Source organism: Thalassophryne amazonica, chromosome 9 (assembly GCF_902500255.1).
Source record: "Thalassophryne amazonica chromosome 9, fThaAma1.1, whole genome shotgun sequence".
Lineage (NCBI taxonomy): Eukaryota > Metazoa > Chordata > Actinopteri > Batrachoidiformes > Batrachoididae > Thalassophryne > Thalassophryne amazonica.
Genome location: NC_047111.1, coordinates 39,434,791 through 39,460,673, shown reverse-complemented (window position 1 = coordinate 39,460,673; position 25,883 = coordinate 39,434,791). Strand labels below are relative to the sequence as shown.

At 41.2% G+C, this 25,883-nt stretch overlaps 1 protein-coding gene across 4 annotated transcripts in view; it reads left to right on the top strand.

Annotated features, from left to right (window-relative positions):
* The window catches only part of amot (angiomotin), a 151,170-nt gene that overhangs the window by 81,370 nt on the left and 43,917 nt on the right, over positions 1-25,883 (top strand). For 2 of the 4 annotated variants that reach the window (XM_034177921.1, XM_034177922.1), the window contains exons 2-7: positions 2,418-2,690; positions 4,373-4,439; positions 8,282-8,342; positions 9,279-10,311; positions 16,984-17,560; positions 18,427-18,571. In XM_034177921.1, coding sequence (XP_034033812.1) covers positions 4,428-4,439; positions 8,282-8,342; positions 9,279-10,311; positions 16,984-17,560; positions 18,427-18,571 — 1,828 coding nt within the window. In that variant the 5' untranslated portion in view covers positions 2,418-2,690; positions 4,373-4,427. The remainder of the gene's footprint in view (positions 1-2,417; positions 2,691-4,372; positions 4,440-8,281; positions 8,343-9,278; positions 10,312-16,983; positions 17,561-18,426; positions 18,572-25,883) is intronic. The other 2 variants (XM_034177924.1, XM_034177925.1) reach the window with 2 other exon arrangements.

Here is a 25,883-nt window from a genome sequence, read left to right as displayed (position 1 = left end):
CCAAGATCGTCTGAGACCAGCCACTCGGACAGCTGCTGAAACAGTCGGTTTGCATAACCAAAGAATTTCTGCACAAACTGTCAGAAACCGTCTCAGGGAAGCTCATCTGCATGCTCGTCGTCCTCATCGGGGTCTCGACCTGACTCCAGTTCGTCGTCGTAACCGACTTGAGTGGGCAAATGCTCACATTCGCTGGCGTTTGGCACGTTGGAGAGGTGTTCTCTTCACAGATGAATCCCGGTTCACACTGTTCAGGGCAGATGGCATACAGCGTGTGTGGCGTTGTGTGGGTGAGCGGTTTTCTGATGTCAATGTTGTGGATCGAGTGGCCCATGGTGGCGGTGGGGTTATGGTATGGGCAGGCATCTGTTATGGATGAAGAACACAGGTGCATTTTATTGATGGCATTTTGAATGCACAGAGATACCGTGACAAGATCCTGAGGCCCATTGTTGTGCCATACATCCAAGAACATCACCTCATGTTGCAGCAGGATAATGCACGGCCCCATGTTGCAAGGATCTGTACACAATTCTTGGAAGCTGAAAATGTCCCAGTTCTTGCATGGCCAGCATACTCACCGGACATGTCAACCATTGAGCATGTTTGGGATGCTCTGGACCGGTGTATACGACAGCGTGTACCAGTTCCTGCCAATATCCAGCAACTTCGCACAGCCATTGAAGAGGAGTGGACCAACATTCCACAGGCCACAATTGACAACCTGATCAACTCTATGCGAAGGAGATGTGTTGCACTGCATGAGGCAAATGGTGGTCACACCAGATACTGACTGGTATCCCCCCAATAAAACAAAACTGCACCTTTCAGAGTGGCCTTTTATTGTGGACAGTCTAAGGCACACCTGTGCACTAATCATGGTGTGTAATCAGCATCTTGGTATGGCACACCTGTGAGGTGGGATGGATTATCTCAGCAAAGGAGAAGTGCTCACTATCACAGATTTAGACTGGTTTGTGAACAATATTTGAGGGAAATGGTGATATTGTGTATGTGGAAAAAGTTTTAGATCTTTGAGTTCATCTCATACAAAATGGGAGCAAAACCAAAAGTGTTGCGTTTATATTTTTGTTGAGTATATATATATATATATATATATATATATATATATATATATATATACGAGGTCTATTAGAAAAGTATCCGACCTTATTATTTTTTTCAAAAACCATATGGATTTGAATCACGTGTGATTGCGTCAGCCAAGCTTGAACCTTCGTGCGCATGCGTGAGTTTTTTCACGCCTGTCGGTTGCATCATTCACCTGTGAGGAGTGGTCCACCCCTCTCGTCGTTTTTTTCATTGTTTAGGAATGGCTCAGATTCCTCCACTTGTCTGTCTCAATGTGCCGAAAAAGTGCTGATGTCCACGTCTTTTCACAATTCCTGTGCTAGCCAGATGACATCCCGGATAAAACACAGCGTCTAGTTTGGAAATGAACGGCACATTCCACTGTTACAGGAGTTTTTGTCATGGAAAGAGGAGCAGAGGCTTTGCGCGTCGCGGCGGTGCTGCATGGCGCAAAGCAACGCCGTGATGAAGCCTCACAGGACATGTTCTGGCATGTCCAGGCACATCCACAATTTCTTGGTAATCACTCGATGGAAAAACCACCGACAGCTGTCTGAACGCCATCTCAAAGCCATCCTGTGAGACCAAAACGGGGGTGGTTTTGTCTCACTCCAGTAGGGAATCCATCATGACACGCGAAGCCTCCGCTCGGCTTTCCATGACAAAATCTCTCGTTAAAAGTGAAATCTGCCGGAAAATGGTTGATGTCCATCTCTTGTGATAACCAGAGAAATTGCACACGATGGTCACAGATCCATACAGCCATCCGTTTAGAAATGAAATGGTCGCTCAGCCTGTCGATGGCGGCTTCGGAGCGCAGCGCACCACCAGTCACTCTGGGCCGTCCTTAAAGCGACAGTAACACTCCGTAATCTCTTTGAAGCCCATAAAATTTTCACCAAAAACCATCTGAATTTCTCGAATGGTGTCTACTTGGATGTGCCTCACAATTTCTGAAAAAATTTTGATCAAGCAAAGCGGCAGTCTCTGAGCCATTCCTAAACAATGAAAAAAAACGCGTGCTCACAAGCGAATGACGCAACCGACAGGCGTGAAAAAACTCACGCATGCGCACGTAGGTTAAAGCTTGGCTGATGCAATCAGACGTGATTCAAATCCATATGGTTTTTGAAAAAAATAATAAGGTCGGATACTTTTCTAATAGACCTCGTGTGTGTGTGTGTGTGTGTGTGTGTGTGTGTGTGTGTGTGTGTGTGTGTGTGTGTGTGTGTGTGTGTGTGTGTGTGTAAACCAATCACTCTGTGCCAGTGCTGTTTAAAATATCTTATTATTCATTTTAAACCATCCATTATCTTCTTCTGCAGGGCCTCTGCATTGTGGATTGACAAATTACATCTTGGATTGTTCAAAGGATTTGCTGAGTCTGTAGAAAAGCCGGAACCTGAGGTTGAGTAACTGCTGCTGTCAGGTTACCACCCTTTACAAGTTCATACCCAACAACACCATCAGCCGCATCCACCTCCTCACCCTCATCCTCACCAAGTCCCACCTGAGCCTCACTGTGGACCTGCAACAGCACTGCAACATGAGAAGCTGCTGAGGCCCCCCAAGAGAGCGCGGTGAGAGCAACCATACAGGTAGGTAGTGACCACTTTGTCAGGTCTGTGAAAGTAAGTAAAAGGACGTAGGACATGAGGAGGGGAGTAACAGTTAGGGGAGATGGGTTAGTAATCAGTCAGTTTATGGAGTGACAATGATAAATTTTCATGTGGCAACAAAATAAAGCTGTGAATGCTGGACTTCAGCTTTGATGCTGTACTTCAGCTTTGAGCTTTGTGAAATTGCACATTAGACAAAAATCAAGCCATCTCAAAGAGTTGAAAGTTAGGTCAGAAACAGTGGTGAAATGTGAGATAACGTCTACATGCCAATATCCTGTTGTTGCGTTTGCTTTGCAGTTATCTCAGTAGCATCCTATCTACTAAAGTAGCTTAACCCCAGTTGTTGACTACAGTGTGAAATTCTGACCTTTGGCCACTGCAGGTGGTTTTGGTTTTGGGCATTAAGGTGATTGCTATTAATTAACATGTTTAAATAACCAAAAACTTGTGGATCGCTGTAATTCTGTGATTGACTGTGTTGCACATGGAAAGAAGTACCATTTTAGTTAAGTGGTCATTCTACAAATTCAGCAAGTAAATACTCTTTGTACTTTTTTACCATCCAGTGTGACAAAAGTCATGAAGCATTATCCAATTTTATAAACTTCTTTCATGTTGAAATGGTAAGAAAACACAGATGGATGGTGCAAATACTCTCCCTTCAAGCAGCTGTTAATTGTTTGATAATTGTGTTTTTTTACTGCCTAGCAGCCATGATAGTTAGTTAACATGGCACAACCCTGCAGTGGCTCTGCATGCTAGCTTATAGCCTCCTATTATTTAGCAATTAAGGCTGAATGTCCAGTTGGTTGAAAATCTGCTCAGGCAATTAATTTTGCATTAATAGATAGCATGCAATTTTATAACTTCTTTATTTTACAGCCGAATAAAATTTACACATTGTGGAATTGAGACCAACATATGAGAAAACCCCATCAGTTTTAGTTATGAAATGAAATAATTTGAATGTGATGTCTAATTAACAAAGGCTGTGTGGTTTGTGTCTCTAAATTATTATTTGTGGCACACTTCATTTTATTTAGGAACCCAAACAATATAAACAATATCAAATTATATTTCAAAGATGTTGCAAATTGGCTTGGATTTTTTTTTTTTAAACAAATTTGAAAAAGCATTTCAGCGCTGTCGTCCCAAAAGTGTAATTTGTGTTGTGGAATAAAGTGGTTTGGTTTTTAAACCAACCTTTGTGTTTATATTGTTCGGTTTGTTCAGTCCAGTCTGTCGAAACAACGAATGCTTGTTAACTGTTTTTGTTAACGGGTGCATTAGCAATACTTTATCTCTGGGCCCATTGTTTAGCCTAACTGGCGCTCGATAGCTATTTACAATATTGTTTGTCTTTACATTTTGGCCAGTCCATTGAAGAGAGAGAGATTTTCAGCACTAGGTGTTGCTGTGAGGAAAAAGGCAGAGTTGATTTTCACCTGAGAGAAAGTGTTTGTCCCTCTGATTCTCTGGTTGAGTAATAGTGTTTCTTTTCCCACTCACAGATGTAGCTCAGTGTCCATTTAAACATGTCATAAGTCATTGCTTCTTCATCTAAACACTGTGTGTCTTGCCATCTCACACTGTCTGAACCATCTTTGTCTGTTTCTTGCATTTTTGTGTCCTCTGTCCTCTTCTCGTCCTGCTGCTAGCTGGCTGTGCAGAGGACGAGTCAGACAGAGGAGCTTTGGGGACGAACTGCAGGAAATGGCAGTTGAAGTATGTTGGAGAAAGAATACTTCTACAGTCTGGGCTGGGCCGTAGAAAAGCAATAATACTGATAGTTCACACTTCTTTTTCAAACAAAAAAATGTATTTATTTATTTTTTTTAAAGCTACAATATGCAACCTTTTGCATTAAATTGCTAATCTAACAAAATGCAACATATTCTAATGTGGGGTCAAGCAGAAATGTTTGCACCTTAAACCACAAAAAGCAGGTCTAAAGTCAAGCAAACTGTATGTCTTTATTATATCATGGTATTAATGGTTTTGTGTGATATGACCCACTTAACTATTATATTTTCATTTTGAAATCTGCTCTTTCAAATCTCATGAATCTAAGGCCTGTACAGTTTTACATTTAACAAATCTGTGGCTGTTTAATTAATGCTTGTTGAAGCCCCTGTCACACTGGCGTATTCGTAGAGCTGCTCATTGCAGTGTATCGTCTACGCTGCAATGAGCACCTCTCCGCCCACTTCACGTGGAGTTTTTTCTCAATACGCAGCAGTATGTTGAGGGCTACGCACGTAGGACGGAAGAAATTAAACATGTTTAATTTTCTTCAGCATACAGCACAGCATGGAGCCTTCACGCGAGTACACGCAGCGAGAGAGAAGACATTTTCTCTCTATCAGACTCCTTAAAATAAAAGCTCTCTCTCGCTCGCTCTCTCTCTGTCTGTCTGTCTGTCTGTCTAATCAGAGCTGTGACTCTGTAAAATAAACGCACACTCACGCATGTCGGTGCGATCATCAGACGACCAGATCGATTAGGTCTGATCAAATCAGCAGACCTGATCGAAGCAACCGGAGGTTTAAAAGTTTAACAAGTCACAGCGTTTAGTTCAGGACAGCCTTTACCACAGCCAGACTCAGCAGCATCTGTACACAAAGAAAGTGATCCACCAAGACAAAAATAAATAAATAATAATAATAATGTTAAATGACTCTGTTTTGAGCCGCACAACACCTGCAGTAGAGAACAGAGCGCACTTCCACAGAGGCAGAAAATAGCACTGAACTGGTTTAATAGCAGCATGGCACACGTGACTGTGTGCACATATTAAAATGCGAACACATGCAGTTGCATGCATGAACGACCACTGAAAAAGGCTGAGTACGTGCATATTTCGGGCGTATTTAAATGAAACACAACGCCGCAATGAGCAGCTCTACGAACACGCCAGTGTGACAGGGGCTTAACACATACAGTGGGGAAAATAAGTATTTGACCCCCTGTCAGTTTTGCAGGTTTTCCCACCTACAAAGAATGGAGAGGTCTGTAATTTTTTATCGTAGGTACACTTCAAAAAATTTACACTTTAAAATATCCACGACTGTTATGTCTGAATATGAAAATTACTTTATAGCCATTAACATCTACAAGAAAATATGTAACAGGTGTTTTGACTTCAATGTGGACCTCAGCAGGACGGGAAATAAAAGGTGTTTTAACAATCACAACCTTAGTGTTGTAGTGCTCACCAATGCACCATTTCCAAATGGATATTGGCATTATTTTTGTTATTTAGTCAGCATTATTGTTCATTGGTGTTATTAAAAACAAATTTTGTGGCCTGGTAAAGTTTCTGCTTGGCCTGATTTCTCACCCCTGGAGCACCGGCCACGGCTCAAGTGCGTGTCACTTCTCAATCTTTCCATTTCATTTGTCTTTGACAGTGGCCTTTCCCACACATTTTCTTTCTTTGAAGTGTTTTTTGAGAATGACTTTTACAGGGTGCCCTTGTCAGATCCCCCTCCCCCCACCCACCCACTCACTCGTCAGCTGATTGCATGTCTTAAAAATTAGAAATACTTAAATATATAAATGCATATAGAACTGCCACCAGAACTCAAAACCTTTTCTTTTGTAATATCTTTCTATCTTGTAGGTCAAATACCTTTTTCTCTGTTTCTTTGAGTGTTCAAAAAAGTGACTTCTTGAAACCTGATGACTTTTTTCCAGTTGTTGAAAAGGTTTAAAAAAATATTTTGACTTTTCTTTCACAGTGTTTTACAATTTACATCATGGCACAATAGTACAGCAGTGATTACTATGACATCAGTGTACTCCCCCCCACCCACCCCCAACTTAGTACTTCACAAAAGCACTTTACATAAGCAACTTGTCAACACACACACCCTGCTTACCTAATAAAACTCCCTTTGGCTGCATAGAAAATTGTGTATTATGAGAGATTTTCTTGGTATCTGCAACTGTGATTTTAGGTTGCAAAGTGAAGCGATGCTGTTGGCACTGGGGGAGATCCCTATCATGAGCGGCATAACTAAACAATGAAATTCACAATGCACAACAAAATCCACAAGGAAAAATCAAATCAATTTTATTTATATAGCGCCAAATCACAACAAACAGTTGCCCCAAGGCGCTTTATATTGTAAGGCAAACCCATACAATAATTATGGAAAACCCCAACGGTCAAAACGACCCCCTGTGAGCAAGCACTTGGCGACAGTGGGAAGGAAAAACTCCCTTTTAACAGGAAGAAACCTCCAGCAGAACCAGGCTCAGGGAGGGGCAGTCTTCTGCTGGGACTGGTTGGGGCTGAGGGAGAGAACCAGGAAAAAGACATGCTGTGGAGGGGAGCAGAGATCAATCACTAATGATTAAATGCAGAGTAGTGCATACAGAGCAAAAAGAGAAGGAAACACTCAGTGCATCATGGGAACCCCCCAGCAGTCTAAGTCTATAGCAGCATAACTAAGGGATGGTTCAGGGTCACCTGATCCAGCCCTAACTATAAGCTTTAGCAAAAAGGAAAGTTTTAAGCCTAATCTTAAAAGTAGAGAGGGTGTCTGTCTCCCTGATCTGAATTGGGAGCTGGTTCCACAGGAGAGGAGCCTGAAAGCTGAAGGCTCTGCCTCCCATTCTACTCTTACAAACCCTAGGAACTACAAGTAAGCCTGCAGTCTGAGAGCGAAGCGCTCTATTGGGGTGATAAGGTACTATGAGGTCCCTAAGATAAGATGGGACCTGATTATTCAAAACCTTATAAGTAAGAAGAAGAATTTGAAATTCTATTCTAGAATTAACAGGAAGCCAATGAAGAGAGGCCAATATGGGTGAAATATGCTCTCTCCTTCTAGTCCCTGTCAGTACTCTAGCTGCAGCATTTTGAATTAACTGAAGGCTTTTCAGGGAACTTTTAGGACAACCTGATAATAATGAATTGCAGTAGTCCAGCCTAGAGGAAATAAATGCATGAATTAGTTTTTCAGCATCACTCTGAGACAAGACCTTTCCAATTTTAGAGATATTGCGCAAATGCAAAAAATGAATCAGGAATTAGCTGGCTGGGCTCAAATTGAAGTAGATTTGGATCAAAGTTACACGTGTGGTATGGAGCTACAGTTACTAAACACAGATACCCTCAACTGCCCCGGAACAGACCACACTCACTCTGAGCTCTTCTCGTTCCCACATTAACTGTTGACTCAGCAGATGAATGTGGGAGAACAAGATTGTCTGGGATTATTCAAACTTTCAAACCCAAATTGTTTTTTGTTTTGAAGCAATGTTCTGAATATTTGAAGTTCTTAAAGAGTTGCATATTGTGCCTTTAAAAGTTTCAGAATTTACTTTTGGTTTTGTTTTCTTATTTGATAGATTATGGGGGTTTTTTTCGCTTTCATGGAAAATTGGAAGTTGAATCAGACATTTTCTCTCATGAACTGGAATTTTGTGGTGGCATTCATAGACAGACATTTTCTTATTTTCTGTCTCTCCAACTTGAAAATGTGTTCCAATTTGCTGAGAATCTGCCAAATCTAACATTTTTCTTTTTGCTCTTGTCTCACGATTCTATTTGCCTACAGATGTTTCGGAAAAAATCGTCTTCCTCCTTGAGAATGAGAAGAATAACAGAAAGTGCTAGATGTAATAATTTATTTCTTCACTCTAGATAAAGGTCTAAAACTGTGGATTTAAACTCTGTGTCATCAGTAGAAACCACTTTTGTGTGTACTGTGCTGTCATGGGGGGAGGTTCTAATATGCTGCTACATTATTCCTCTTTTCCTACCTGTTTCTACACTCTTGAAACAAAATGTCAAATTTAAAATATATAAATTTAAACACTCTTGCTGTGTAGATACAGCATGTTGTGGATCTTTACTGGTGAGAGGTCTCACTCTGGAGGAAATGTACCTCAACAAACACACACGAGTGGTTTCAGCTTTGATGACATTAATGAAAATGCTTCTGGCTTTGCTGTTATATGAATGTTTCTAATCAAATATCTTATTATTATCTGTGAGAAAAACCAAATCATTGAGTTTCGTCTTATTTTGTGTTTTTGGTTTTTCTGAGTTTTTCAGAGTAGCTTTTCACTTGGACTATCACACAGCTGTACATTTTTAGTCAGTATCAGTGTGAATTATACACGGCTTAAGACTAATTGTGTGGTAAAGTGTCACTGTCCTGTCAAACCGGTAAGTCTTTGGTTTTGCTTTGATAATTGTGTGCCATATGATTCTGTTTTGGGTTTGGATCTATGCAGGGTTTTGCTTGTGGGTGTTCTGGTGCCTAAAGCTTTTCAGAAATTGTTCCTTGTCCAATGTGATTTTCATTATCGGTCTGCTGTCCCATCATGCATCAGTGGGTCTTTGTGGCTACATAATGAGTGTGGATTGGGGTGAAGGTGGTGCTGGATTGTCCACGATCATTTCTGACTTTTCTTATTTTTGTTTGTTTCTCCCAAATCTGCCTCGCGTTTCCACATGATGCATGCCCTTTCCTGATTCCAACTCGGCCTTTTTCTCTTCTCTCTCTTCCTTTGTCCCCATCCTCTTCTTTTCTTCTTGCTTCTTCTCAGGGAGCATAGACCGCGGGCGCAGTTTATCTTTCCATGAGGTACGTAGTCAGCGAGAGGCAGAGATGAGAGCCGCAGCAGAAGAATCGTCCAACAGCAGCAGCAGCGTAGGAGGTGGCGGCAGCACCACGGTCCTCCAGCGCCTCCTGCAGGAACAGATGAGCCGGAATTATGTACTGCAACAGCAGCAGCAACAAAGTGGAGGAGGGGGTGGAGGACCAGGTGGAGGTGGTGGAGGAGGAAATTATGCAGGGCAGGTACAAGTAGGACCTGCTGATGATCACGCCATGACTCCTCACATTGCGCGGCAGGAGCCCCAAGGACAGGAGCTACAGACGGATAACGGCCTAGAAAAACTAGGTTCTTCCCGAGTCGCAGGAGGTGGAGGGAGTAGTGGGGGTGGAGGGGGAGGATTAGGAACAGGAGGAGGAGGAAGCAGTGGTGGAGGTGGTGGGAGCGGCCAAGGACAGGGCCTGAATCCTGAGGATCTCCCAACATATGAAGAGGCCAAAGTGCAGTCGCAGTACTTCCGCGGCCATGGTCCTCCTCCACAGCCTCAGCAGCAGAATGGCCAACCCCAGCAGCCTCCTCTGCCAGCATCAGTAGGTGCAGCCTTCTACGTCACTGGGGTGACCAATGCTAAGGTTCGCACGGAGGGGCGCCCAACGGTGCAGCGTGTGAGTGCAGCAGGCAAAGTGCACCAGGATGATGGTCTGAAGGATCTGAAGCAAGGTCACGTACGGTCTCTCAGTGAAAGGCTCATGCAGCTCTCCCTGGCTACGAGTGGCGTGAAGGCCCACGCTCCTGTTACCAGTGCCCCACTGTCCCCCCAGCTGCCACCGCCTGGACCCCCGGGTGACTACTACAAACCACAACATCGAGGCCCGCCTCCAGACTACCCTTTTAAGGGCATGGGCTCACCTTCCAAGCAGCAGGATCCTGGAGGCCATTTTTATCAAGAGCAGAGAGGGAGGGAGCACTCAAGGGAGGTGCCCCATGTCCGGTATCAGCCCCCGCCCGAGTATGGGTCATTCAGGTGAGGAATGCACACACATCTATGAAATGAATTAATTTTGATACAAGTTACTGATTAAATTGTATTAATCATTTCAGCTTATATGTACAGATACTGACTAATAATCACTAAAAATGTAAAAATGTTTTTGCATTTTTATTGGTTAGTAAAGCCATCATGAAATAAGTACAAGTAGGTCCTAGTCAATGCTTAAAAGATCCTAACTGACCGTAACTGGTTGTGGTGGTGGTGGTGGGGGCCCTTTGCCTAAATACATCAGTATTTTTATCATTAACTGAAATCAACTTGTTATTAATAAGTTTAATAATTAGAATTAGGGAATAACCCTGTTGTGCCTGATGATTTGCAAAAATTAATGCTGGATTTTACGGTCGCAAATTGAGTTTTACCTGCGACACATTAAAACGGGTATTTGTGACCGTAATCCAGCATTAACGTCCGCAAATCATCAGACACAACAGGGTCGTTCCCATTGTAATTCATTTCCGTCATTTGCACGATTTAATTTTCTGTAAAAAAATAAAACACTTTCCGAATCATTGTAAAAGGGTGTGGTCGGCTCATCAAACCTTACCGTAGCAACAGTGTCTTCATGCTAAACTGGAAATTCTGTGAGCAGACACAGATTTCGTCATCTCGTCAACTGCCTTAAGTAATTCTGTATCAGAATCCACATCAATACTTTCGTATGGTATCTTAAATTCACCCATTTCTGCATCGTTGTCACTGCACTAGTTTCACTCTCAGCTGATGGTGCCATTATTGACATCTGTGTAGCAACACGGTCAGGGCGTGGAGTTATACATCAAATGTGAAATGGTCAAATACAACCCCTGGCAAAAATTATGGAATCACCGGCCTCAGAGGATGTTCATTCAGTTGTTTAATTTTGTAGAAAAAAAAGCAGATCACAGACATGACACAAAACTAAAGTCATTTCAAATGGCAACTTTCTGGCTTTAAGAAACACTATAAGAAATCAAGAAAAAAAGATTGTGGCAGTCAGTAACGGTTACTTTTTTAGACCAAGCAGAGGAAAAAAATATGGAATCACTCAATTCTGAGGAAAACATTATGGAATCACCCTGTAAATTTTCATCCCCCAAATTAACACCTGCATCAAATCAGATCTGCTCATTGACATTGACCCTATGCCATGACATTGACCCTATGTGTCTTTTTGCAAGGAATGGTTTTGCAGTTTTTGCTCTATGGCAAGATGCATTATCATCTTGAAAAATGATTTCATCATCCCCAAACATCCTTTCAATTGTCCAAAATATCAACATAAACTTGTGCATTTATTGATGATGTAATGACAGCCATCTCCCCAGTGCCTTTACCTGACATGCAGCCCCATATCATCAATGACTGTGGAAATTTACATGTTCTCTTCAGGCAGTCATCTCTATAAATCTCATTGGAAAGGCACCAAACAAAAGTTCCAGCATCATCACCTTGCCCAATGCAGATTTGAGATTCATCACTGAATATGACTTTCATCCAGTCATCCACAGTCCACAATTGCTTTTCCTTAGCCCATTGTAACCTTGTTTTTTTTCTGTTTAGGTGTTAATGATGCCTTTCGTTTAGCTTTTCTGTATGTAAATCCCATTTCCTTTAGGCGGTTTCTTACAGTTTGGTCACAGACGTTGACTCCAGTTTCCTCCCATTCGTTGCTCATTTGTTTTGTTGTACATTTTTCGATTTTTGAGACATATTGCTTTAAGTTTTCTGTCTTGACGCTTTGATGTCTTCCATGGTCTACCAGTATGTTTGCCTTTAACAACCTTCCCATGTTGTTTGTATTTGGTCCAGAGTTTAGACACAGCTGACTGTGAACAACCAACATCTTTTGCAACATTGCGTGATGATTTACTCTCTTTTAAGAGTTTGATAATCCTCTCCTTTGTTTCAATTGACATCTCTCGTGTTGGAGCCATGATTCATGTCAGTCCACTTGGTGCAACAGCTCTCCAAGGTGTGTTCACTCCTTTTTAGATGCAGACTAACGAGCAGATCTGATATGATGCAGGCAGTGATGCCGGTAACGCGTTACTTAGTAACGCGTTACTCTAATCTGACCACTTTTTTTAGTAACGAGTAATCTAACGCATTAATCTTTCCAAATCAGTAATCAGATTAAAGTTACTTCTCCATGTCACTGTGCGTTACTATTATTTTTGATTGTGGGTCAACAGCAGCATTAAACTTGGTCTGTGGGGAGGAGGTCGGGGTTCGACTGAACTGCACACTTTCAGTGAGCTGTGAGCTTTTCATCCACGGTTTTTTGCAGCTGCTCGACTCGTCCTCACCTCTTAAAGCGCGGTGATCAGCACACCTGCACTGAGCTTTACAAAGACATTTTTATACTTTTTCCCCTCCTTTATTTAGAATTCTGAGCTGAGCCGCTCTGTATTGTCTCGTTAAAAACAGCTGATACTCCGCGACGCGTCAACAACTAACACTATTTTCCACTCAAATGCACCTAAACTCTTTCTGAGGACCACATGATGTTAAAATGCAATAAAACTTTCTTACCTATAATCTGGTCCTGTTTTCTGCATAAATAAATGTTATCCATTCTTTGTGCTGAAACGCCAAAGCAGGGGCGAATCCAGATGGAATGGGGGCGTGGGGCGAGGATGTGCCCCCCTCCCCCACAACACCCCTAGATTAAAGGTCCAGTTTTGAAGCCGTTTTTTACTACAACTACTAATATTGCTTAAAATAATAATAATTTCAACAAGTAAATTGTTTAGAGAGAATTTAAATGTTAGAAAAATGTTAGAATTTAATAGTTACATTTATAAACAATGTAGGTTTGAAATTGCAAGTTTTACTGTTACAGTGCTGTCAACAGTTAAATATGAGGTCAAGAAAGAGGTCTTTATTTTACTTTTTATAAAACAAGTATTTATTTTCATTGAAGTCAAGAAAGGGTGACTATAAAGTGAGTTTTGGCAAAACAGGTATCATTGTCATGTTGACGTGGGTTGTTGTCGGCAGCTGGGGAAAGTAACTAAAAAAGTAACTAGTAATCTAACTTAGTTACTTTTACAATTGAGTAATCAGTAAAGTAACTAAGTTACTTTTTCAAGGAGTAATCAGTAATCAGTAATTGGATTACTTTTGCAAAGTAACTGTGGCAACACTGGATGCAGGTGTTAGTTTTGGGGATGAAAATTTACAGGGTGATTCCATAATTTTTTCCTCAGAATTGAGTGATTCCATATTTTTTTTTTCTCTGCTTGGTCTAAAAAAGTAACCGTTACTGACTGCCACAATCTTTTTTTTCTTGATTTCTTATAGTGTTTCTTAAATGAAATGACTTTAGTTTTGTGTCCTGTCTGTGATCTGCTTTTTTTCTACAAAATTAAACAACTGAAAGAACATCCTCCGAGGCCGGTGATTCCATAATTTTTGCCAGGGGTTGTATTTTGCCACCGTTAACACGATATTTTATGGTCTGAAATCTCAAACGATTAACCAATCAGATTTGCGGAACAAATGTAATTGGATTAGAATGAGTATTTATATGGGACTTTCCCAGGAATCAAAGCACGAAACAAAATACACCAATAATAAAGAGTACACTACAACAATTCACAAAAATCACAAATTAAAGAGCTGATGATACAGAAAAAAAGTGTGACTGATATTGAGTGTGACTTATACTCCAGTACAACTTATACATGTGTTTTTCTATTTAGAGGTATTTTTTTACCAGGTGTGACTTATACTTTGGTGCAACCGCTTGTCTGGAAAGTACAGTTTTTTTTCCTCCAGACTTGTCTAGAGTGTAGATTTCAGTTTTATGTCAGCCCTTGCCACGTACACACCCGCGAGCGTGCATACACACACATACACACGAAGTTCTAATAATTCCCAATCGAGTTCACCCAACTAGAGAGCAGTAAAAGTTGATATATAAATAAATTTAAAAGAAAAATAAATTATATAAAATTCACAGTATGAAACATCAGTGCTTTTTGGCTACACAGTGGCAGTGTGACTACACATCAAGGACAGATACTAACATCACACCAAGCATGAAGAAGATAAACCAAGTGGTTTCTGAGATCTAGCTCTGGACAGACCAGTCGACACAGACGGAGGAGAACATGAGGAGTTTTATCATCTCCCACATGAAACTCTAATGCCGCGTTTACACCACACATCACGCGACGCCACAAATTTGCATCCCTCGCCTGGCGATGGACGCGCCACCATCGCCCGGCGTGTCGCTCTGCTTGAGCCGCATTCACACTGGGCGCCCCGTGACGCCACAGATTCATCATTTGCTGCAGGAGCTGTGTCTGGATGACGGCCGCTTTCAGCAGTACTTCCGCCTTTCCAGGACCCAGTTTGAGGACCCCCTGTCCTGTTCACGCGTACACATGTGAACAGAGGAAAAAAAAACTGGCTGCTGCTGCAGTTCCTCGCTCTCCCCTCCAACTCTGTCATAAATGTGTTATAAGCCAGTCATCATTTGTTTTATTATACATCTGTGTAGTTAATAAAATTATCTTCACCGACGATTCATTCGTGCACGCACGTGAAAAAAAAAAAACTGGCTGCTGCTGCAGTTCATTGCTCTCCTCTCCAACTCAGTCATAATTGTGTTAAATAAATAAAGGACAAAAGGGACATAAGTCCTGCTCACAGGCTGATTACCAGAGACAGGACATGCCCAGATCAAGTATAAACTCCAGACAACTCCACATCACTACATATCCAGTCCCTGACTGGTCATCGCGGCGCGACAAGACGAAAAAGTTCAGATTTTTCAACTTAGGAAAGAGCGCGATGCGATGCAATGTGATATCGCGCCACAAACGCGCCAATCGCAGAAATCTGTAGCTTTGCACTTAAAAAAAAGCCTGTTTACATATTGTTAAAGTTCCAAACCCATTTAATTGCTGTAGTCACTGCGATCACATGTTGACAGGTCATTTGTTTTTCACAGGAAGTTCCTCATTTAAAAATGTTAGAAGACTAATGGATTGTCATGATAATCATGTAGTTCCGCTCTCATCTGACGTGCGCCCGATAATGAACAATAATCTGTTAAGACAGACAGCTGCTGTCTGTTGACATTTTCCACACACTTCTTCACAGAAATGTAATGTAAATGCTGCTTCAGGCTTTGCTTGCACATTGACAAACAGAGTTATGTTGGCGTATGTGTAGTAGTTTTTTTTTTTTTTTTGTAGTAGTAGTAGTAGTTGAAGAAGACCCATTCTGAAGGATGAGGGATGATGACTTTTTCTAGCCTGTCAAGGTGCTCATCACTCTGTTCCGTATGTTTTTCTGATTTCGCTTGTGGGATACTGGAAATCGGATCCTGTCGGGCCAGTTTCTCAGCCGTCTGTTTACCTCGGAACAAACCAGATTCAAACAGCCACACATGCCGCAGCATTTTAATCATCAGTGGAGGACAAGTCGGAACATGATCAGTTTGCTTTGACGTCCCTTGGATGGATAAAGGGAGGAATGTTGACTCCTGACAAAGCCAGTTCCCAGCTAGTATTTTCCCACATTACTTAAAAGCCAACCTGTTCTTTGATTCATCTGCACACTGACTCAGCTAAATCTGAAAATACGCTCACCGGCCACTCCTTGCTAGTACCAGGTTTGACTGCCTTAATTCTTTGTGGCATGGTCCATATTGACATGAGAGCATCACACAGGCACCCATTCAGCCAGTCTGTCCAGTCTCCTCTGACCTCTGACATCAGCAAGGCATTTTCGTCTACACAACTGCTGCTCACTGGATATCTTCTCTTTTTCTGACCATTCTTTGTAAACCCTAGAGATGGTTGTGCATGAAAATCCCAGTAGATCAGCAGTTTCTGAAATACTCAAACCAGCCCGTCTGGCACCAACAACCATGCGACGTTCAAAATTTAAAACAAACAAAGTCAAAGTCAAAGAAAAAAATGGCTTAACAACACTCAACATACAAAGTCAGCCACATTGAAAAAAATTTAGGGTCCCACTAGTGTTTGGTGATGACTGGAAGAGATTTAAAACCAAGTAATACTCTATAATTTGCAATTATAGTTTGTTCACTTACTTCTGGTCCTTATAAAAATGTGGGGGGATTATATTATGTGAAAACCTTTAACGATAATGCAGTTTTATTGACAGGGCCACAGCCAAAAAAAAGTGCACTTTAGGAAAGTGAAACTTTTATATATTAATATGATGCACAAGTAGCACGTGCAGGCAAAGCATTTGTACTGAGACACAAGCTGAAGTCAAAGTGATGATTTGCTTTACGTGATCTTCAGTCAGTCTGCGGGTTTACAGCAAAGAGCTCACGAGTGGAGCCAATAATTACACTCCACCTCTGCATTAGCGCTGCTCGCAAACATATCATCACGAGACTGTTCCGATGAAGGTGACTGACCACAGACTGGAGTGTACAGATCTGCAAATGAACTGTGCAAGAACCCAGGGGAAAATAATTATGAATGACTTAAAATCACTCCGTGTTTGAGTAAAACTATAGTAAAATGAATTCAGGCTGCGACACACATGACATGTCAAAAACAACAGCGTGTCATGTAGTCACCGCCCGCCACGTGTGAAGCATGAATGAAGCTAAAGTACGATACTTTGAGGTTCTGTGTACAGTTGTGATTTATAACTTTGGTGTGTCCTCAGGTCCATTAAAGATGCTTCAATCCATTCCCAGAGGCCTCTTCATCAGCATAGTCCAACCTCCTCTGTTACCTCCATGGGTTCCTTATCTCGTGCACAATCCTCCACCCTCAGCAGCATGCTCAGCGCCTCCCACGCCTCCCATCCATCCTTCCCTTACCAACACCTGCAGGGCCAGGGAGACTTCCTCCCCAGCATGGGGCCACGTAGTCCACAGGCCCCTGGCTGCCATCAAGCAGGAGACCTCTTTCCTCCTGGGTCCATCCACCAACCACTGCAGAGGCTTCACGGTTTTCCTCACGACCCTTACGGCTCCACTCCCAGGATGCACCAGCAGCAGCAGCAGCACCATCAGTTGCAGCAGCAGCAACAGCAGTTCCAGTGTCCGCCACCTCCACAGCCACAGCCGCCTGTCCAGGCTGGCCTTTCCCCCCACCCACACTCCTACTCCCACCTGCAGGGGGAGTCTTTTGCCATGATGGCACGTGCACACCAGATGGTGGATGTGCTGACAGAGGAAAACAGGATGCTGAGGCAGGAGATGGAGACTTGCCGTGAAAAAGTCACCAAGTTGCATAAGGTTGTGTGTGTGTGTGTTTTAATCACGTTAAATCCATTTTTTCTTTTAAGATAAATTCTTTATCTGTTACACAAACAACTTGTTGAACGTTCCCAACTAGGGACATGAAATATGGCTAAAATCTGATTTCTTTTGATTTTATTATTGTTATTACTGATTTGTGCATTTTGATGTATGTTCTTGTTTCTGCTCAAAGCACTTGCTGTTACATTCTTTAAAAAATTGGCTACTGAAACAAGTTAAAGGCATTTTTAGTGATCAGCTTGGTGCCTTTTTTTACTCTTATCTAATATTTATTTAGATTATTGAAGTTTGGCTTACATTGAGGACTTCTTTAATCCTAATCCCCTGCATGTTCTTCAATATTGAGTATCAGCAGACACAATATATTTTTATATATTTCGTATTTATAAATGATTACTTAGATGGAAGATTTGTAAACATCCTTAAAAATCACAGTGTAGAGACAGTTGATGTTACCATGTAAATACGGCAAAATCGAATGTTTATCAAAGGATCCTCATAGAGATTTGTTTCTGTCACAGGCTCTGCTGCCTCCAGGCGAGCTGCTTTAATTTGTGACTGACTGAAGCTCATAGAACTTTAATGACTATTTTGCACACTATTTGCAGACGTGGCCTTAACGCCCTCCAGACATAGGCTTAGACTCACTTATCTATCTGTCTGTCCATCCATCTTTTCATTCACTCATTGCATTTTATGAGGTACATGCCAACGCTGTTCCAAAGTCTAGAAATATTGCTGTAACAGAGAACTATACTGTGAAGTAAACATTACAGTCGTCTCTCTATTAACATGTCGATCGTCTCTCAGATTCTTAGTTTTTTCTCCTTTTTCCTCTGCAGTTAGAAACTGAGATCCAGCTGGTGTCGGAGGCCTACGAAAACCTCGCCAAGTCCTCGTCCAAGCGAGAGGCTCTGGAAAAAACCATGAGGAACAAGCTGGAGCTAGAGGTGCGCAGGCTGCACGACTTCAACAGGGACCTACGGGGTGAGTCGGTTTTACCTCAGCCTGCAAGAGTATGCAGCCCCAACGGCTGTACATCCACCGTACACGTGACCATTTGTGTCATGGTGCTGAAATATTAATCACTAACTATAAAACATCAACATGACTCTGAGAAGGAGCTTGTAGTTTGTTCAAACTGTTTTACATGCACACGTTCAGTGTTTTTGTTGAAATAGTTCATCATCAGGTTCGACACTTTAAACATTGTAAATACATTTTAAAAGTCTGTAACAACGACAGTCTGTATTTATGTACAGTGGACAAACTGTGACTTCACCCATAGCTTCTCTGGAGACTGGCTTTGGAAGTTCAAAAAGTGTGGTTCCTTTGTGTGGTGTTGAATTTCATCTTCACCATGTTCTGAAATCTTACTGTGAAATAAGAAGATGAAACATTCTGGATTTAGGTGTCACATAATACAGAATGACCAAAATTGATTTAATTTCCTGTTTACTAACTACAGTTTCTTCTTCGGGGAAGAGCTAAACTCTTACTGCTGCAGTTCAGAAACTGGATTTAGCTTTAGGATTTTAGTTTGTTTAGGATTCTGTGTGTGACTCTGTGTTGAGATTTGATCAGTAGCTGTTGATGTGTTGTTGTTTTGCTCTAATGTCAGGGGTCTTGATTGATTTTGCTCTTTGGATAATATAACCACCTTGTTGTTTTCTGTTGTTTCACAAACAGAGCTGCTGAACCATCAGTCACATCTAAGGGTTAGTGTTTTTGTGGAGTTTATCTCCCTGACACGCTGGACTTCGTGACCTACTGCTGTGTTTCCACACGTTACTTTAGTTGATTTTCACTCGAAGTCGCTGGATTTATAGTTGTCATTCAAAGCTTTTGACATATTTTTGGGACTGATGAGAATATTTACTGTTTTTCCACGCTGTCGGGAAGGTCCAGGCTACACTGGTAGCCCTCAAAATATGGCTAAGTTGGAAGGACATACAGTAGTTCAAAGCATGTGTTCATGTTCTTATTTTTTTTTAAGAATTCTTGTCATATTAAAACATTGTCAGCGGTAAAGTCTCTCAGTGCCTTTAAAGATTACTTTGTTTGCGATAAATATTTTGAAAAATTCTGGTATGAACTTAATCCATGAGAATGAACAAGCAGCTGTACTGGGAATTAAACAGCCATCGTGTACTCAAAACCGCAACAAAATACTCCCAACAATCTCACCTTCACAGTGCTTAGTAGTTAGTTAACACTGCTGCCACACAGCTAGAAGGCCCCGGGTTTGAATTCGTCTTGGTCCTATCTGTGTGGAGTTTGCATGTTCTCCCCATGTCTGCATGGCTTCTGTCCAGGTGCTCCGACCTCCTCCCAGTTTTAGTGACAGGTGCCCTGACACTTGCATGACTTTGATTCACGCATTTGCACGCACTTTGTCATGACGATCCCACCCGCTGTGTTCCCAGTTGGACGCTGTGCTTTGTTCCACTGACTGCCACGCACTGTGTGCTGGACGCTGCATCTGTAATATAATTATTTTGTAGCGGATTAATCATTTTCTCTGTGAGTTGGCTGTTGAAAATGGCTCTAATTGCTTCCAGAATCACAGAGGAGCACTCTAGCTGCTGCTTTCCTCGCGCATGTGCGCTGAACGATCTGGCAAAAGCATTTGCAGCCGTCTCAAAAGGTAATTAGTTATTTGTCATGTTTATTTTGTCATGGCTTGGTAAAACAGTTGCATGTTCTTTCCTTCTTGTGTGCAGCTGTAAAAGTATGTTTGTGATAGATTTAACATCTTGTTATAATCGTTCAGAATTCGACTCTAATGCGGTGCACTGACGCAATCACTCGCACTGTTCACTTCTTCTTTACACTTGACTTGACGAGCTGCACGTAGTGTTGGCGAGTAGATCGTGCAACATTCACTAACACTTCATGTTTGTTGCATGACATTTATGCGTGAAAGATTTTTTTGAACATTTCACAATTCTCTTTGCGCAATTGCATGCGCCGGTGCCCCTCTCACATTCAGTCTGCATCCGTTAACGATGAGTTTACTCTCCTGCACGACACAGTGCATGCATCAAAGTCGTGCAAGTGTCAGGGGGCCTTTACACCTCCAAAATGTGACCCATGAATAATACTAGAGCTGCGGTCAGAGAGCCCAAGTACCTCCACCAGCAGAGTAGTTACTTTTGATGTCACACTATGAAATAAACGTTGACCAAATTGGTACTTCAAAATGGTAAAATTCAAGTCAGATCAAACATTTCTGAAGGACTTCTGGCATGAAGCCAACAGTGACCTGCAACTGGTTTCACTTAAAAATTATAAGTAAACATTGACCAAAATGACACTTCGGAATGGGAAAATTCAAGTCAGATTAAACATTTTCTGAATAGTTTTGGCACCGCGCCAACAATCTCCTGCAAGTGGTTTTACTTGAAAATTCTAAGTGATTATTGACCGAAATGGCACTTTAGAATGTTGAAATTCAAGTCGGACCAAACATTTCTGAGTTTTGGCACAAAGCCAACAAGCTCCTGCAAGTGGTTCCATTTGAAAAATCCAACTAAACGTTGGCCAAAATTACACTTCAGAAAGGTGAAATTCAAGTAGGATCTAAATTGATTATTATTGATGATTATTTTTGATTTTTTTGTGTGACCTTGACCTTGAAATTTGAACTGTGACCTTGAAAAATGAACTTACTGTATTCTGGGACCCAATACTTGGGGGGGGGGGGGGGGGGGGTGATAATTCCAGATTGATTGTGTACGCACCTTTTTGTGTTACCTGGATCTATTCTAGCACTGCTATGGCATTGGTTTGTAAAAAGAAGCCGAAAACCAATATGGACGGGCCATATAAAGATCCTTTAGTCGACGAGATTAACAAAAAGTCATGAAAAATCTATATCTAGAAAAGTATTCACCATAGAGACATTAAATTAGGCTCAAAATGTCCACAAACCCCATGTTTATATTTGCATTTGCATGAAAGTATTGCCTGTAGACACCACAATTTGACAAAAACTGTTTTTGGGGCTTTACTAGTGAGAAATATCGCTTGACATTTCTATTTTGATACTGCTGTGTCTAAATTAACAGCTATGTAATTCTTTCCATACATTAAATCAGGGTAGAGGGCTGTTGTAGGCGTTCCAGGATATAGAGTTCATAAATGTGTTCCTGGTTTGTGCTGCTGTCATTGGTGTGCATCTAATTGAGCCTTATCTGTCCCTGACTTACTTTGATCAGGTAGACTATGAGCAGCTTATTCCAACAATGCAGCAGTTATATCAAGACCTCACCCAGACCAGTCCTGACCAGCTTCTTGATCTCACAAAACTTGCCTTTAAGTTTGTTGACCAGAGAAGATTTGATTCCTGCAAGTGGGATAATGAAATCCTGACATCTCTCTCTGCACACATCACTGCAAACAAGGAAAATGTTTTGAAGATGCTCAGTCTCATGTTACCAGTTTTAGCTGATGGGTTCTTCATTCAGAGAGGCATTGTCTTCGGCTTTGGAGATTTTGACCCTGGCAGTGAGAAGTTAGTGACGAACTATGATCTTGCAATACTTATACAAGCTCCAATCAACAACCTTGATGCAGAAAGATCTGTAGGTTCCATTAACTTTGAGTTAGACAGGAGAGGTTGCAGAGAGCTTTCTGCAGCAGGAGCTGCTCATTTAAAAGCCATATCTGTGGATCTGATAGAGCTCTATCCAGCTGATGAGTTTAAGCAATTTGGGAAAAAAGCCAAACGGGTTAACTCTTTAGTGGCTGAATGGTCAGCAGAACAGGCTAAACTTGAGGAGTCTGGGTTCAATCCAGGATTGAAGCCTCTCGTGTCTCTGTGGAAAAGAGAAAGCTCTCTGACCTGGAAAAACTAGTGGAACAAGGGGGACCTTTCACTAGATCAAGGCAAGTGGATGATTTTCTAAAGCGGAAGCGTCTCTCAGACCAACACAAGTAGAATCGTCTGTACCTGGAAGTAAGATATGCCAGGGATACCACATTGAGCCTCCCCAAGTCTAGTGACCTGTTCAGACTGAGGGAGAAATATCAGCCTCTGCCCACACAGAAATTGGCCAAGAATCTTAAGGTGTATTTGGAGAAAGCCTCAAGCAATGCCAGTGTTACTTGGGCTGATTTTGAAGCAGCAGTTGCGGTTATTGCAGAGGCTACATTGGAACTTTGATTGAATATGATATGTTCATAGTCATGTATGATATGTAACTAGAAAACTCAGTTTTACATTGTCAGTTAAACTATATTTGATATGAATAATTTGACAATACATTTGCATGTACTTTTAAGTCTGTAAAATAGTTGTATGTGGTACTTTGACTTCATTGTTGATGATGTTGATGAAAATTATCACAAAAAATGTTTTTTCTAAAATAACTTGAAAAGGGCTGTAGAAAAGCATATAGTTACTATTAAAGTTTAATATAAATATATGATTTCCAGTTATTTTAAGCCAACTTGCAGGACTGTAACTGCAACCGTTCATGAAATACTGATATTTATCAAAATTAGCAAATGACTATTTCTCGATTCTTCTAAGTCTCCGTCCATATGGGTTTTTAAGCCCATATGATCTATATTATATACCATTTTAATTGTTTTCATGTATACTTTCATTTTTTGTGCGTACATAGCAGATCTGGTGAAATATTAAAATTAACACCCCCACCACTTCCACGCATCAGATTTAAATACAGAATATAAATTTTTTGGGTCAACTTTGACCTTGGCCAAACTTTTGAAGGTCAAGGTTGAAGGCCAAGGTCAATCAGAAAACATCTTCCTAAGAGGAACAATATGAGCTGAATTGTGCATACATAGCAGAGATGAGTTGTTACGAAGTTATGTCTGATTATGCGATTTTTGCTTTTTGCGTGACCTTGAAACTTGAGCTAGGACCTTGAAAAAATGAACTCACTGTATTTTAGAATGATCTGAACCATATGTCCAAATTTTATGATAGTGGATGCAGAACTGTGCCTGTGAGACTGTTAACTAACCTGGCTGATTATGCATTTTCACTTTTTGCATGACCTTGACCTTGAAACTTGAGGTATGACATTGGAAAAAATTTACTTACTGTATTCTAGGATTATCTGAACCGCATGTCCAAATTTTATGATCATAGATGCAGAACTGTGCATGTGAGACTAGCCAACAAACAAACAAGCGAAGGTGATCACACAACATCCGCCCAACTTCATTGGCGGAGGTAATGAGGGCATGTGGCCCTTAACACAAAATAGGGCCCTTAATGTAGCACCAGGTGAAACAGAGCGACATGGAAATGATCATTCCATCGCAACATGAAGCATTACAGAAAAAAAAAACAAAAAACATAACAGCATTGATCACTTCAGCTGCCCTCATTGTAGAACGTTAAACTGTTGATAGAAGAAAAGCTCCGTTCATGGCTGGAAGCCCACACTTCAGCCTCCGACAACTAATCACCACAGCCTTCTCTTCTTTACTCGTTTCACAGCTTTGGTGCACATGCTCCACTTTTCAGAGTTAAAGGTCGGCACGTACTCACTCTTGCTTTTGTTTGTGAGATCATTCAGTGAAAATCATTCAGTGAGTATTTCACTGCAGCTGCCACATCATCATCTAGACAAATTAAGTTTTTGAGTTTTAGGTACTTGCATTTTTGGGAGTACTACAGCAGTACTTGACAAAGAGCTGTACTGTCTGAAATTAATCTGAAGTTGTTGTGATTCAAAGAGAAGTCATCCTAATATCTGGTTCAGAAATTGTAAGGAAGAAGAGAAATATCTTCAGAAATGCCTTAAAACATGTAACTATTTCTCAACTGGCGTTTTGGTGAGTGTGTTCAGATACGTTGTCATTGAGTCAAGAGACACACAGTAACAACAAGGATTTTGTTTTTGACGTGATCAAACAAAGATTACTCTGAAAATTTTAAGATTAATTTTATGTTAATTAGTACAGAAGCATGAGATTACACTGAAGTATGTTTGCAGAGGGGGTTTTTTCCCCCTAAGTGATCCTCTTTCTGAGTGAGGTCTACTCCTCTAAAAGGCCCTCACATATTTAAAAAACAAAACCAAAAAAAAAAAACCCTGGCTGTTTAATTTTGTTTTTCCTGATTTGCTGAGCAACCAACTCCCAGAGGTGCTTTTATTGTGAAGGGAAAACAGAAGGGGAATGTGTGAGTGAGCGAGTCTCTGCCAGAGAATATGGGATTGAATAAACGTGCATGTGTTTTATTTGTAGCTCTGATCGGAGAATTCACACTGGGAATTGAACATATAATCCGTATGGGTAAAATACTGTGGGCCTGTAGTTACATCAGAGGCCTGCAGGGGATATAGATGAGCTTGATGACCAATCTTGACCTCTAATCCTCTAATTATTTGCATTACAAATTTCATTTCCATGTCTGTGACTAAGTCTTGAGCTTTGTTTACATCCATCTAAGACATACAAGCCGTACAGTACTGCACGGTAAATCAGTTTGAAAGAGGCAGTTCTGAAAACTCTAGTGACTGCATGAGGACATTAGTGAGGGAAGCCACCAAGACATCCATGATGACTTTGAAGGAGTTATAGGCTTCTGGGGATGTGAGTGAAGAAACTGTGCAAAGTGCAACTTCTGTCTGTTGCATCACCACCTTAATTGTGGAGTAGAATGAAGAAGGATTTTCATTAAAAAAGAAGTTAAAAAAGATGTGTTTGCCAAAATGAACTGTTCTCTTGCATGAAAATCCTTCTGCTTTCCACTCCACCAGGCAGCTGTGACGGGTATTGTGACAAGCGTAGCTGTATGACTCAGTAGTTTCTCCAATCTCATCTACAGTATGGAAGTTTATAACTTTTAGAGTTGTCATGTGCTTCTTGATGACTTCCCTCACTGGCCTCTTTCTTGTACAGTTACTCGTTTTTTTTTTTTTTGTTTTTTTTTTAGAACTGCCAACTCTAGCCAGATGCACTATACAATACTGTGCTGTTTGTATTTCTTAATGATGAGTGTTAATAAAGTCTTCTGATGTGTTTAAAGAAAACTCACTGTAAAACCGATGATTTTATGTAAATTCATCAAAATGGGCCAATAACTATCTCATGCATATATTTTATTGTCTTTATTTGTATTTCACTACATTAAACTTTTTTGGTGGGGTTTTGGTCAGTAAGGCCTTTGATCCCAAACTAACCAAACATCATGGGTAGTCCCAGTGGGGGAAACAGTGAGAATTGCAACAGTGATCCTAAATCAGTCACTGGGTCAGCGAGTGCAAAACCATATTTTGGCTCATGGAAGCTGTATTAGTTGAGCGAAGCAGGC